This window comes from Papaver somniferum, chromosome 3 (assembly GCF_003573695.1).
Source record: "Papaver somniferum cultivar HN1 chromosome 3, ASM357369v1, whole genome shotgun sequence".
Lineage (NCBI taxonomy): Eukaryota > Viridiplantae > Streptophyta > Magnoliopsida > Ranunculales > Papaveraceae > Papaver > Papaver somniferum.
This window is the reverse complement of record NC_039360.1, coordinates 74,145,719-74,161,622: the sequence shown is the minus strand read 5'-3', so window position 1 is coordinate 74,161,622 and position 15,904 is coordinate 74,145,719. Positions and strand designations below refer to the sequence as shown.

At 38.0% G+C, this 15,904-nt stretch overlaps 2 protein-coding genes and 1 pseudogene across 2 annotated transcripts; 1 reads left to right on the top strand and 2 right to left on the bottom strand.

Moving 5' to 3' along the window:
* Window positions 1-3,164: 3,164 nt before the first annotated feature.
* On the bottom strand, window positions 3,165-4,049 carry LOC113359603 (probable S-adenosylmethionine-dependent methyltransferase At5g38780; the record flags this gene model as incomplete). Its single annotated transcript, XM_026603210.1, has 2 exons — window positions 3,165-3,499; window positions 3,600-4,049. Coding segments are annotated over 2 exons (603 nt in total), but the record flags the coding sequence as incomplete, so codon positions are not given.
* A 1,334-nt stretch (window positions 4,050-5,383) lies between these two features.
* Window positions 5,384-6,067, top strand: LOC113359602. Its single transcript, XM_026603209.1, has 3 exons — window positions 5,384-5,656; window positions 5,743-5,918; window positions 6,016-6,067. The coding sequence occupies exons 1-3, from the start codon at window positions 5,384-5,386 to the stop codon at window positions 6,065-6,067; spliced, it is 501 nt and encodes a 166-aa protein (XP_026458994.1).
* Window positions 6,068-8,997: 2,930 nt separating this feature from the next.
* On the bottom strand, window positions 8,998-9,097 carry LOC113362348 (annotated as a pseudogene).
* Between the last annotated feature and the right edge of the window lie 6,807 nt (window positions 9,098-15,904).

Here is a 15,904-nt window from a genome sequence, read left to right as displayed (position 1 = left end):
TAGTGAAGCCAATGTAAAACGCTTACTTTTAAACATGTGTAACTTTATTTAATTAAAGACTGTCGTACTTTTAAAACTAAAACTAAAACTAAGAAAAATTAAAAATTACAATAATCTCTCTAACGTCACTCATCTCTATCTCCCCCATTATTATTTTCTGGAGCCAAAAATTCAGAAAGACCTGGGGATGAACCTGGGTAATCACCCAAAGCCAACATAGCTTGTAAATTTCCAAGTGGGGATAAACCTGATAGACCTGGCTGACCGGGCTGAACAAAATTAGGCGATTGGTAAGAACTCTGTGTACTCGGTCCTCCAAGCATATAAGAGGTTTGTTGTCGTGGTAGTGTTGGTGTGTAGCATTCACTTGGGTTGTAGGGCACATTTGGGTTGTAGGGCGAGAATGATGATGAAATGTGCCTAGGTTCAAGCCGATATGTCGGAGGTTGAGATACAGACACAATTTGTGGTGAAGCAGTATTGTGTTGTGTTTCTCGCACCACATTGTGTTGTGTATCTCGCACCACTGTTTCTTCACTTTCGTGCAAACCTGATCTGTTGTTTTCTTCACTTTCGTGCCATGATGATCTGTTGCTCCTGGTGGATCGGAAGAATGTGACCGCCGCCCATCATCATTTGCAGTTGGAGTCAATCCGAACATTGTGTTTGTATGCCATTTTCGTACTTGTTCCAAGTGCGTCGCCCCTAATTGTCGAAAAATCCAATGCATATCGTTGAGTTGATTTCGCATCTCATCCTCACTGGCAGTGACATTGTAGTAAGGATAATCACGTTCCATACCTTGGGAAACAATGGGGATTGTGGTTGTCTCACCTTGTGAAGTAATACTTTGCAGCTCCCGACGAATTTCGGGCAATATTTGACGAGGATGATGAAGAACTTGTACCCGTCCTGGGATAAGTCATAAAGCTTGGGTCTTCTGGAGGTGGTTGGCTAGGAACGATATTTGGATTATGGGACATATTTGATAATCCTGGGAAATCAACCCCATAGACGTGCATGTTCTGTGTCCCAATCACAGGCTTCGTAATTGACTGGTACCAGCTGACATACTACGCTTCATCTAAAACCAACCTTGTATTTAGTTTATACCTCTCCCAACCGGTTATTCTCATCCGATGAAAATCTAATGCAGAGGTTTGCATCTTTTGTAGCGGGTTAATTGCAATTGCAAATATACCTTGTATTTGGTACTGCACTCTTTCTCCCAGATACCAAACCCCCATTTGTGATACCGGACTGTAAAAAGCAACTCTACGAGAAGAATAATCAAGAATACCTTCTACAAGCGCTTCATTATACTAAGATAAACCAACGTAAGGGTGAACAACTACGTTGTTGTGGCTCCGAGTTATCTGTTGTAACCTCTGCACAAAACTGGAACCAAAGACATCGCTGCCAGTGTTCCTATGTATGTTGGTCTTCATATACATGTCCAACATTGGAAATCTAACTGTCTCGTCTTGTAGGATTGGTTTACCAAGACAGAAGTAGGTATACCACCAATACTGCAAATTACTCCATAATTTTAGTATTTAGTAATAACAATAAATTTAAAAATAATAATTTTGATATTTACCTCTATGATGCTCCAGAAACCAGTGAAGTTTGGTTCGCCCATGGACGCATTATCCAGCGCACAATATAATTCTGCTAAAATTGCAGATCCCCAGTCATAATCTGGTGCTTTGTCGAGATCTTCTAACGCTTGAAGCCAACCAACAGGAGCAACACAAGTTGAGTTTGGAAACAATGGCTGACCCAGTACCCGTAAGATACACAATCTTTCGAGTTCATCATAGTCATCTACATGTTATGGGTATCTGGATTTGGTTAGGAAAATCTTCAAGGCCGAACATCTAATCCCACCTCCTTCCAAACCTTTACAAGGGGTATCTGATTCCACAAGCGAGGGACAAAGCATCTCCCATTTACTATTTGAGAACCATTCGTCTTGGTTGAATGGTAGCGGGTCTCCCATTCAACTGGGAATCCCAACAATGAAATACAGATCAAGGGGAGTAATACCTATTACAAGTATAATATCAACTATGATTAATTCTTTTGATTATTTAGTAGTTATTTAAATTTTTTAATTTAACTTAAGTTAAAAAAAACCCACCAATTTTTAAATCCATAAAATGGAATATGTGCGTCGTCATCCACCACCTTTCTACCACTGTTTTTGGAATATTTTTTTTTTATGTTTTATAGGCTGAATTCGATAAAGCGCACGCCAAGGATATATGTCATCCCTATCTCGGACTGCAGGCGGTAAACGAACATAAAAATAATTTAATTCTGAAAATCCACCTCTCTTGACATGATATTCTCAGATCGTTCACGATGCCCCAACACATGACCTAGAACTAATAATGGAGCAGCAACTATATTTGGGTTAGAAAACTCTTCTTCTCGATTTTGAGTAAAATCTACATCTGTGTGGGGCAACGGTATCGATTCACTTTTTCGATCTTTTTTCTTCTTTATACTATTCATCGCTCTTCTCGCTATATATGTTCATATTGTATTCGAAATTTTTGATTTTAGAAGAGTTTTAGAAGAAGGAAATGGAAGTGGTGTGACTGAAAATGAAAACAATGGAAGGAATTTATAGGTTTGAAATTCCGAACGTTGGAAATCTGTACGTTAGGGAGTCGACCGTTGGAGTCATTATTCATAACGCCCGATACAGCACACAAAGCGACGACATCATTTCTAATGACGCGAGTCATGCCTTCAAACGCCCGTGTCATGCTTCCGAACGCCCATGTCTGTGGTCCTATAGCGCGTTTATTGTAGTGGCGCCATACGCTTTCCCATAATGGAAAACCCAGTTTGGCCATCCACCTGGCTGACCAAATTTTTATGTTTGGTCATTACCATATGAATTGGCTCTTAGTATCAAACTGGAGCAGCAGTGTCAAACAGGATTAACAAAAGGCCATTAAATTATTTCATTGCTGCGGTTGCAGTGACAAAGAGGATTAGCATAAGCCATTTAACTTTTCCAACGTCGCGGTTACGGTGCAAAGAGTGAAAGTGGATTAGCATTAATTAGGCTTTTAAATAAGAAATAGATAGGGGGATTTCTCTGCTTAAGGATGAATACAACCATATTGCATGTTTGCACTATTGTGCAATACTAACGCTATTGCGTTTGAGAACAAGAAACATTTGAAAATACTTCTCTTCTGAATTAGTACAGACTGAGAGAGGATCAATAAGTCTTTTGGAGTGAAGATCAAACAATTTGTCTAAATCATTATGGCTGAGCCCAAAGTGTTGTTTGATGACTTCTTCACTTGCAGCTCTTATATGGTTACTAAGTATTTGCGCACCAGTTTCTGGCGGAAACACCGTCCCTAATCTCTCCCATCTTTCTATAGGTTTTCTCTACCAATTCTTTCACTTGTTTAGGTGATGTTAAGTACACTGGCAAATTGAAGAAATCCACTTTAGCTTCATCCAAAATTTCCTGGAAAAACACAATTGATATCATTATCTCCCAATGTCAAGTAATGTTATTAAGTCTACGTGCATGACTTCAGATATATATATATATATATAAAGGTTACCATGTTCGCCATTTCCATGAGACAAGATCCCAAAACATCCAAAAGTACACCAATACTTGTTGCAGAAGCTAATGTTTCATCTGGGATAGCTGGAACCAAAATAAACATCAATCCATCACAGACAATCTCGTTTCCGCGAGCAAGAAGAAATGCTTCCATGTCCCTCACATATTGAGCTGAATAAGCTTGCAGGACTTTATTTGAAGCATTAGTATAATGTATCCTGCCTTTATTCCATTTTGAGGAATTGATATCGCCAGCTTCTTTAGGAACTCTAGAAATCCAATGAAGTGCAGTAGACGAATTAACAAAGTGAAGGGAAGCTCGAGGGAAAAAACGTCCGTGAAATGAACCCGGTACACCTGCTGCAAAGTAACGTTTTTTTAAAGGAATCGATGCAAATAGAGTGTTAAAATCATTGGATGCTTTATCATTAAAATATACTTGGAACTCAGGTGTTACAGTTTGCATGACTTGTAACCCTTGATAATATGATTTGAATTTAAGATCAATAGCTTAGATCATGGCATTAGCCGAAATGAGACTATTGGATCCTACTGAATAACCCAAGTCAACAATGCTAAATGTGGTGTTTGGGTTGTTCATTAGTTGGTTATCTACATTGAATTCTTTAGCCATTGCTTCTTTTATCATCTCTTGTGAAATATCAATGCCACGTCTCTGCGAGTAACAAGAAAAAATTAAACACAAAACAAATGGAATAAGAAGAGTAACCGTATGATGAAGAAAATTTGGGGTCTCTTAATTACCTTTCGCAATCTGGTGGACAATATGGAATGAGCGTAATGACAGGTTATTTAAAAACCGAAAGCGAAACATCAATCAAGTAATTGTTTCTATCAAGTGTTTGTTGTTTAATTGGAGCATCCTCTCTAAGCTTTTTGGGGGAGTCACTCTAGGTACATTAATATGTAATTGGGAAGCTGTTCTACGCAGCTAACTTCTGTTTCATTTTTCCATATTTTTCATTGTATCTTCTAACTTCTGGACATAACTGTGCTGCCCAGTTCCCCCAATCATTGAATGTGATTTAATAAATGATTTTTCCATCTCTATCTCTAACTCACACTTTGGTAGCTAGTTCACTGGTACGTACATTTAAACATTTATACATATTACATAGAAAAAGTCATGGTCATCACCATTGTTATGATTTTTATGAAGAAGCTTTGAAAATAATATCGGTTGCTAATTGCGTACCCAGATATCAACTTCTTTTATAAAAAAAAAAAATGATTGATTGGTACCAAATGTGATAACTGTAACGCAGTATTCACAGAAACCAAGATAGAGATTATTCATGATGTCCCAATGTGGTGGACAACTTTTGATAGCAAAAATATCTCCTTATCCATCCAGATTTCCATGTAAGGAAACTGTATCTATGGATAATGATTTTCCAAAATGTGGTGGACAAACTCTTTTTTTTCATTGTAGGAAATGACCTAGTTAAAATGGTCCAACATTTCTTCAAGTCAGGATACCTTCTCAAAGAAATGAACTCAACCTTCATATCCTTGATACCCAAAATTGATAACCCTACTAGTCCCAGCCATTTCAGACCCACTAGCCTCTGCAAAACCACTTACAAAATCATATCCAAACTGCTAGCCCAAAGAATGAAACCATATCTCAACAAAATCATATCTCCCTACCAATCTGCCTTCATACCTGGAAGACAAATAGCTGATAATATAGCAATTGCCCATGAAATTATTCATCACATGAGAACCAGAAGAGGTCTTAAAGGCAACAAAGGAAGTATGGGGATCAAGATTGATATGGCTAAAGCCTTTGACAGAGTGTACTGGAAGTTTCTTCATACAATTATGGTCAAAATTGGCTTCAACTCTGAATGGTGCAACAAGATTATGCAATGCATATCCACTACTTCTACTGCTGTCCTTCTAAATGGCTCCCCTGACAAATTCTTTAACCCTACTAGAGGACTCAGGCAAGGAGACCCATGTCTCCTTACCTGTTTCTTTTCTGCATGGAGGCACTATCCAGAATATTATCTCATGCTGAAGATTTGGGTCTCATCTCTGGAGTAAAAATTTGTAGAAATGCCCCATCCATAAATCATCTCCTCTTTGCTGATGATTGTATGGTTTTCTGTAAGGCAAACACTATTGAAGCACAGAATCTCAAGGATATCCTCAACATTTTTGGAGATACTTTTGGCCAACTCATCAATTTCAGCAAATCAGGAGTCTTCTTCAGCAAGGACACTAATCCAGCTCTTATGCCTATTATCTGCAAGCTTCTTGGAGTTCAAATTCTTCCTACAAATGACAAGTATTGATAGGCACATTTTTGTGTCTTATATAATCTCAATTGTATATATTATTAGTGCTAGATTTTATATTTATTATGGCTTTTTATGTCCCTGTAGGTATTTTTGGAGACCAGCCACATATAGGGGAGGTCATCTTCCAAATTCATAATTTGGCGGGAAACAATTTTGCAGCGAGTATCATATTAGGGTTCGATTTTTAGGCTGTTTTTAATGAAACTCAATCACAGATTTTGATCGTATGGACCCTGTTAAAGCGTAACAGGGTTGGTAAGAGTGATTGGAACGACTGAACTGGGTTGTATCATCGAGATCAAGCTACACATAGGCGGGAAGAATCATATTCACCTGCGAACTCTCTGAGTTGGATTTAGACGAGATTTTCTCATGAATTTTCTTCGGACCAAGTTGGTTTGGGCCTGTTTTATCAGATAGTGTCGATAAGGGCTTTGGAATCAGAAAATAAGGAAGTTTAGAGAAAACAGAGAGAGGAGAATATCACGGGTTATATGATGCATTTTTGGAAGGAACGTGGTGACTCAGGGAGGATATTTGCTCGTAGATATTTCTTTCTATCTTTAAAAGAGTTTTGATCGAATCAGGGACGCGTAGAGAAGTGAAAAAAAGGGAGAAAGAAATCCCGTGACCTGCGGGAGAGGAAAAGAAAATAACCGAGAGATTCTTGAGATATTTTCATCCCTGTTTTGTATAAATAGGGTGGCTGAGGTTCAAAGAAGGAGTCGAGAGTCGGGGGGTAGTTGCGGAGTAAAAACGAGAGATGCAGAGACGAGTTCTATCAACAGCAGTCGAGAGGTAGAAGAAGAACAAAACCGTCACCTTTTCTTTCGAACTGTAACAGTTTTGCAACAATTATTTCTGTTAGGGTCTCCTCTGTAACACTCTTCTCTGTAACAGTGGGTTATGTAACAATTATAACTGTTACAAACCCGCTGCTTCATACCTCTTCTTCAATAAAACACCTTTTTGAGCTATGGATTATTATTTTGAGCGTGTTTTCGACATGAGGAGCTAAACCCCAATACTGGGACAAAGGAGGAAGCTATTTTTCATGCATGTGGTAATTCTACTTATTTCTTGTATGACTTTTTGCACTTGATTTAATTGTTTTATGATTTTCACTAATTAGTTGTGATTTCGTTTGATAACATATGCTTAGACTTAATACTTTTGATGCGTTATGCTTGTGATTTACAATTAATCTTTTAAAAATCCACCTTGGCAAAGAAGAAGAGTCTATAAAAAGTTAACTTTGGAGCTATAAATGTCTAGAATAATTAGTTGAACCACATGAACATGAGAATTGGTGGAATCTGAAGTCCTAGTATCTCCCGTTATCGTGACAAAATTCTGTATATATTATCTTTATTTTTAGTGTTTTCTTAAATCAAACCTTTAAAATCCCGAGTTGAACGAACTTTACTACCACTTGAAATAATACATCAATTTTTGGCGTCGCCGACGCGTGTGTTTAGGTTAGGGTTTTAGATTTATTTTAGGTTTTGTTTTGTTTTTAGTTTTATTCTTCTTGTTCTATTTTACGTTTTTGGGTATTTGTCTATTTATTGCAGGTTTCGGATCAAAAATAAATTGGAGACTAAAGACCTTGGGGATTGAAACAAGAGACAAAGCGAAAAGAACTGAAAAGAAGACAATTTTATTTTTGTTTAATTTTTAGGATTTTTTTATTTCTTCCTTTTTTAGAAAAAACTGTATTAGGGTTTATTTTTAATTTTTGTAATTTTGCTTTTCTTTTTGGACACTTTGGACTTTAAACTTTGGGACATTATTTTAAACCCTACAGAAGGGTAGTTTAAATATAAACTGTGTGCAGAGAAGGACGGAGATTACAATATCGCCTCGGCCCTTCGGGTTCGTACATGACATAGGAGTTGTGGCCCGAGTCGACTTCAGCGGTTCTTCGCCCGTCTGGAACGGGAGGTAAGATTTTAGATGCCCGCGAATCTCCTGTCAGCGGGTTTACTGTATTCCTTCGGTTGCATATATGTTGAGGACTTGAAAACGACTGCTTTAATTTCCTAGTAAAGGGCAAGGACTGGCCATACAAGATAAGGGTTCGGATTTCATCACCGTTCTCTTCTTTCCCGCCTTAGGAAAACGAAACCAAATGCGAACCTAAGCCTAAAATTTTGATTAGAACGAGACCTATAGGGTAACGAGCTTAATAGGAAAGTCGTTCAAAAAATATTGGTTACTCTTTTGAGCATACTTCGAAGTTCATGATGGTTTCTGTGAGTTGAATGCGTGACTGCGCCTCCTTGTAATACCGGTGAGGCCTTGGGTATCAAAGCTCCATCGATCTTCCCTCGCCTCTATTCAACTTACTTTGACTCGGATTGATTCCAGAGGGGTTTGCTCAGATTGTAACGAGTTCCTTTTCGAAAGAATAGAAGTTGGTCTAGAAACAATCTAAGTGGAGCCATCATGCTTTTTGTTTGCTAGAAATCAATAGGTTTGATTTGGTTGAGTGAGCCTTGTTTTGTGATTGCATAAAATTCCCCACCTTATTCTTTTGCATGCCTGAACGTAAAAGAGACGCCCTAGGTAGATTTTTTAAAGAGAAACCTAATAGTTCTAAGCGTCTCGATTACCTCAATTTAGAAAGCCCGATTCTTGAAGATTTCGTTTTTGAACGTCCGTTTGAGGAGAAAATCCCTGATATTCCAATAGTGCCAGAAATGGCAACTTTGAAAGCTTTGTTGAACCCTACTAGGACTACTCGTCCCTCGTGTATCAGGTTATCTGAAACTGAAGCAAATTATGAACTTAAGCCTGGAACCTTACAGTTGCTCCCAATATTTTTAGGGAAAGAAAATGAAAACCCCTATTTCCATGTTAGGGACTTTGAGGAAATTTGTAGTACCCTAAAAATTAGAAACCTTGATGATGATGCTTTGAAACTCAGGTTATTCCCCTTTTCCTTGAAAGATAAAGCCAAATCGTGGCTATATAGTTTGGCTTCCGGATCAATTGAAACATATGAACAACTTACATCTGCCTTTTTGAACAAGTTTTTCCCTAGGCACAAAACATCGTCTATTAGGACGCAAATATGCACATTTTCTCAACAGGAGGGAGAATCCTTGTATAGGTATTTGGAAAGGTTCAATGATCTATTATCCCAATGTCCTCATCATGGTTTAGAAAAGGTTAGGTTAGTTCAGATCCTTTATGAGGGTTTAGATTATCCCACTACAACCACAGTAGAATCTATGTGTACAGGTGGGTTTGAAAACCAAACAGTTGATGATGCGATGACATATTTGCATGAAATCGCCGAAAAGACCCAACAATGGGAAAGTAATAGGGGACCCCAGAAAACAATTCTTCTAGGCAGAGGAAACACTAATAGGGTAGAAGGAAACTTTAAATCAGATGCCAAAATTGCTGCTATAGCGAAAAGGTTAGAAGATTTAGAAGTGGGTCACACTAGTGGTAGATTAGAGCCTTTTTGGGAAGGCCAGAATAATGAAGAGCAAGCCAATGCTCTCTATAATAACACTAGATTCGATAACCGTCAGAAGTTTGACCCATATTCAGAAACCTATAATCCTGGTTGGAGAAACCATCCGAACCTTTCGTGGTCTAAAGGCTAGATTCAAGGTCAGTTTAGTAATTCTAATGCTCCCCCAGGTGTTGGTTCAGATAAGAACTCTTCAGGTTAGTTTCAGAACTCTTTAGATAATAGAATGACGAGCTTAGAGGAATCTCTTAGTATATTAAGAAAGAGCCAGGTTATGTTAGCACAGAGCCAGGACATGTTAGTAAAGAGCAAGTTAGTTTTCAACAGGAAACCAAGCAGAACTTTCAAACTAATGCTCAAACTCTTCCTAAGTTAGAACTTCAAGTCGGTCAAATAACTAAGACCTTAAGTGTGAGAGATAACGGAAGGTTCCCTAGTCAGACAAATTCAAATCCTAGAGGAGTTCATGAAGTAAGTACAAAATCATCACATCAGTTGAATGCTGTTAGAACCCTTAGGAGTGGTAGAGTAGTAGACAATCAGGTAACCATGCCCGATAGTGAGCATACTGTAGTTCACCCCTCAGGACCAACCATAGCTGAGGAGACGGATAAAGTTTCTGATGATGTCAATTCGGTTCCTGAGAGTCCCTATTTTATGCCTAGAGCCCCATTTCCACAGCTATTAGTACCAACAAAGAGTGAATCCAACTTTAATGACATAATGGAGGTTTTTAGGAAAGTTACCATAAACCTTTCGTTACTAGAAGCAATTAAGCAACTTCCATCTTATGCCAAGTTTCTTAAGGATATGTGTACGCGAAAGCGAAAGCTTAGTGTCCCTAAAAAAGCCTTTTTAGCTATTCATGTAAGTTCGATCATTCAGAACCCCACAACTCCTAAATATAAAGACCCAGGTGCACCTACCATTGCTTGTACGATAGGAAAACACAGGGTACTCAAAGCTTTACTTGACTTAGGAGCTAGTGTGAACTTACTCCCATACCATGCGTACTTAAATCTAGGGCTCGGCGAATTGAAACCTACCAAGATAACATTGCAGTTAGATGATAGGTCTGTCAAGATTCCTCGTGGTGTGATAGAAGATGTTCTTATTGAGGTCGACAAGTTTATTTATCCTGTGGATTTCGTGGTCTTAGATACCCAACCTGTCCCGAACCCAGAGAACCAGATACCTGTGATTTTAGGTAGCCCATTTTTAGCTATGTCTAATGCGATCATAAATTGTCGAAATGGTATTATGAATCTATCTTTTGGTAATATGACTATTGAGTTGAATATTTTAATGTCAATAAGCTACATTATGAGCTAGATGACACGTGCATTGAAGAGGTGAACATGATAGGAACCTTAATTCAGGAGTCATTACCAAACCTCATATCGGAAGATCCATTAGAGAGTTGTCTAGCCCACTTTAGCATGGATTTCGACGAAGATGGCAACATTGAACAAGTGAATGCTATGTTGGATTCTATTCCTATGTTAGATACTGATAAATGGAAAGCTAGGTTCGAACCAAGACTATCTTTTGAGTCTACCTTAATCCCTTGTTTATAAGAGCCTCCTAAGTTGGACCCTAAATCTGCATTCTTAGGGCCATCTAAGACTTTGCCTGTGATTATAGCATCCGATCAGGACAGCAGGCCAGAAATCGTGCTTCAAGACAATAAGGAAACTCTAGGGTTGACCATACAGGATATGAAACATATAAGTCCTACAACTAGTATACCTCAAAAGAATTTAGAGGATGAACCACCTGATTATAACTCAGAGAAAGCAATTGACCTTTTTCAGAAACCTGATGGTCTAGAAATTAGAAACATTGTGACTAGTCTATCTAGAGACACCCAAAATTCTAAGTTTGGGGATAGTGATCATCAATTATCCCCAGTAGAAGTCCCTAACTTGGGACTCGATCCTAGTGCTTATGAGGTATCACTTGAGTCTATTCAGACTCCACAACCTGATCCTCCTGATACTGTTCAGGAGGAAATCCAGATATTAAAGTCCTGTTGTTCGGATGAATCTGTTTTTCAAGACACTCATATGAAGCCCAATTGGGCGCCCCAAATAAATCCAGTTGTCTTGCAAGAAACTTTCAATGAGGTTGTGCTCCTTATGTTATTTTTCTGATCCTGTGCAGTTGTTTCATATTAGTGGCAGTTTTATTTGGTTTTGATGACCCACAGTTATTTCGACTACTGATATATGATTTGAAAGGTAACTAGCCATTTTATGAAACTTGATGTCTGGCAGACTTTAAACTTAGCACTTCTTGGGAGGTAACCCAATCTCATGCAACACGGTAATATCTTTCCTTAACTCTTTTGCTTCAATGGTAACAGTTTCTCCTTGTTCATGCTTTTAATTTCATCTTTAGAACATTGAGGACAATGTTAGATTTAAGTTTGGGGGTATGGGAGAAACTTTTTAGTTGCATTAATAAACTCCAGAACCTAGAAATTTATGCATATTAAGGATCGCACTAACTAATCTAAGTGGATGGAAGCATTTTGGTTATAGGAGTTGAGGAACCAATCTGATTAGATGGCAACATCTAAAGAGTCTATTCATAAAAGCACAGAGCTCAGTTGTTAGGAATAACATGATAGTTTCACCATATCTCGTTGAGTCCTTTTCACTTCTGTTTTTATTTTTCTTTTTAAATATGTTTCTAAATGATTTGGTGGGGCTCACGATTCAAGTTGTTACCAATGCTAGGGTGAATTAGAGTGATCGAGATACCATGAAAAAGAAAAAGTTAAAAAAGAAAAAGAAAAAAAAAAGATGGAAAAAAAATTTGAGACCGGACCATTTGACCAAAAGGAAAATTCAATAAAGTCGACTACTGGTACCCTTGTATATGCCAGTGTGTTGATATTGGTCAGACTAGTATCTCAATCCATTAGGATAGGTTCATTTTGGCGGAGGAATTCAGACAGATATGGGAAACGTCGTTCACTTAGTAAACATCAAAACCATCTATGTTTTTCTCTATTACCATCTTCTTGATCTATCCATGTGATAAGTTTTGACTCCGGATATTGATGTCCATAATGCGACTATCTGAGTAGAGCTCTGTCACATTATATGAATTTTAGTATGCTTGAGTGCAAACTCCTGTACAACAATTGGAATTTCGCATCAGGGTACTTCCTCTTATAGTCAATAAGTATGCCAACCAATGAGATTCTTTAGTGCCTTCCAAGGTTCTGCGTAGATAGTTAGGGTCTGGAGTAAAGGTTTTGTGAGTATATCTCTTGTAAGCCCTCCCGAGACTATAACTCGGCCACTAGGGCCACCTAGAGGTTTAAAGGCTTGTTGCATACGCTAAATGCAACCGACGACGCCTGCGACAGTGAGTTAGGATTTTATTTTCTATTTGATTTGATTGAGGACTAGCAAATAATAAGTTTGGGGGTATTTGATAGGCATATTTTTGTGTCTTATATAATCTCAATTGTATATATTATTAGTGCTAGATTTTATATTTATTATGGTTTTTTATGTCCCTGTAGGTATTTTTGGAGAAATAAGCTTTTGCGGCGAAATTGGCTCGAAAAGTGGTTTTTGTGCTCGTGGGAGAAAATTACTATACGGACTCTCAATTTGGATAAGGGGTAACCTAATTACTAAGGGGTGACCCATTTCCAGGCATCTGCTAAAGGGAGACCAGCCACAGATAGGGGGAGGTCATCTTCCAAATTCATAATTTGGCGGGAAACAATTTTGCAGCGAGTATCATATTAGGGTTCGATTTTTAGGTTGTTTTTAATGAAACTCAATCACAAATTTTGATCGTATGGACCATGTTAGAGCGTAACAGGGTTGGTAAGAGTGATTGGAACGACTGAACTGGGCTGTATCATCGAGATCAAGCTACACATAGGCGGGAAGAATCATATTCACCTGCGAACTCTCTGAGTTGGATTTAGACGAGATTTTCTCATGAATTTTCTTCGGACCAAGTTGGTTTGGGCCTGTTTTATCAGATAGTGTCGCTAAGGGCTTTGGAATCAGAGAATAAGGAAGTTTCGAGAAAACAGAGAGAGGAGAATATCACGGGTTATATGATGCATTTTTGGAAGGAACGTGGTGACTCAGGGAGGATATTTGCTCGTAGATATTTCTTTCTATCTTTAAAAGAGTTTTGATCGAATCAGGGACGCGTAGAGAAGTGAAGAAAAGGGAGAAAGAAATCTCATGACCTGCGGGAGAGGAAAACAAAATACCCGAGAGATTCTTGAGATATTTTCAACCCTGTTTTGTATAAATAGGGTGGCTGAGGTTCAAAGAAGGAGTCGAGAGTCGGGGGGTAGTTGCGGAGTAAAAACGAGAGATGCAGAGACGAGTTCTATCAACAGCATTCGAGAGGTAGAAGAACAACAAAACCGTCACCTTTTCTTTCGAACTGTAACAGTTTTGCAACAATTATTTCTGTTAGGGTCTTCTCTGTAACACTCTTCTCTGTAACAGTGGGTTCTGTAACAATTATAACTGTTACAAACCCGCTGCTTCATACCTCTTCTTCAATAAAACACCTTTTTGAGCTATGGATTATTATTTTGAGCGTGTTTTCGACATGAGGAGCTAAACCCCAATACTGGGATAAAGGAGGAAGCTATTTTTCATGCATGTGGTAATTCTACTTATTTCTTGTATGATTTTTTGCACTTGATTTAATTGTTTTATGATTTTCACTAATTAGTTGTGATTTCGTTTGATAACATATGCTTAGTCTTAATACTTTTGATGTGTTATGCTTGTGATTTACAATTAATCTTTTAAAAATCCACCTTGGCAAAGAAGAAGAGTCTATAAAAAGTTAACTTTGGAGCTATAAATGTCTAGAATAATTAACTGAACCACATGAACATGAGAATTGGTGGAATCCGAAGTCCTAGTATCTCTCGTTATCGTGACAAAATTATGTATATATTATCTTTATTTTTAGTGTTTTCTTAAATCAAACCTTTACAAGCACGAGTTGAACGAACTTTACTACCACTTGAAATACTATATCAAGTATCTAGGCTCTCCTTTATTTAACCATAGAAGCAAGATCCAATCTTTCAAACCAGGAGTGGATAAGATGAAGAGAAACCTGTCTAGATGGAAGAATTCCCCACTGAACCCAGCTGGAAGATAAGTTATAATAAAATCTGTCACCTCTATAGCAAGCATCTATCAAATGAAATGTTTCATAATCCCAAAGCAAACATGTCAAGATATGAACAAACTACAAAGAGATTTCTTCTGGGGAAAGAACCTGGAAAACCCCACAGGCTACTACCCAAAAGCCTGGACAACCATTTGCAAACCTAAGGAGCTTGGTGGATTAGGTTTTATGAATATGGAGCTTTTCAACAGTGTCATGATAACAAAAATAGGATGAAGATTGGAGCAGGACAAGGATTCTCTCTGGTACCAACTGATGGATGCCAAATATTTATTGGGAAGAAATGTTCTCAGCACGAACACCAAAGCTAAAGATGGAGACTCCTGGATATGGAAAGGGGTTTTAGAAGGTATTCAGAACATTCAGCAACACTGTGAATGGAGAATAGGAAATGGCAACACAATAAAAATTTGGGAGGACTTCTGGATACCTACTTCAACTGACAAACTCATCAAACCTGCAAACTTCCCCAATGATATCCAACTTCTAGCTCACCTAATGACAGATCAAAGGGAATGGAATATTCAGCTCATACAAAAAATCTTTAGTTCTGATACTGCTCAAGTCATCATTAATCTTGATATTCACTCCAGAGAAGAAGACAATATTCACTGAAATCTCAACAGCACAGGAAAATTTTCTGTTAAAGCTCTATACAAAGCCAAAATAGAGAATCTCTATAGAAATGATCAAACAACAAGAGACTGGAGAGCTATATGGAATTTGGAAGTGGCACCAACTGTCAAAAATTTTCTTTGGAAATGTGCTCATGAAATTTTGCCAACTAATGCCAAAACTGCAAGCATTCTCCACTATATTGATCACATATGCAAATTATGCAATTGTGGGGAGGAAACTATGACACACATGTTCCTCAACTGTCCTGCAGCCACTGAAGTCTGGCAGCAAATGTTAGGTGGAAATCATGGCTTATTTGATCACCATACTGTTTTCATGGACTGGTTTAATAACTGGTTTCACAATGCAAACATCAGTCATAATGTCTGCATCTATGCAACCACTTGTTGGTTCATTTGGAAGGCTAGATGTGATCTAGTTTTCCAAAACATCTCTCCAAATGCTAAGAATACTACTCTCAGCATTCAACAATATCTCTGTGATTATAACAGAATTCACAAGTTACATTGCCATTCCTTGAATACTCAGGGGCATATCATTGAGAATGAATCCCATATAGATACTCCTGGAACTCATGTTGGGATCCAACAACACAAGCAGAGCTTTGGTTTCTTAATCAAAATTTGTACTATTCAGGATTCCAACACT

Excerpts from the sequence above, each read along its gene's own strand:
- LOC113359602 (XM_026603209.1), top strand. The coding sequence starts at position 5,384 with ATGGGGATCAAGATTGATATGGCTAAAGCCTTTGACAGAGTGTACTGG. Across the intron at positions 5,657-5,742 it reads ATCTCATGCTGAAGATTTGG|GCAAACACTATTGAAGCACA; the intron begins GTCTCATCTCTG and ends GTTTTCTGTAAG. Across the intron at positions 5,919-6,015 it reads ATTCTTCCTACAAATGACAA|GTATTTTTGGAGACCAGCCA; the intron begins GTATTGATAGGC and ends ATGTCCCTGTAG.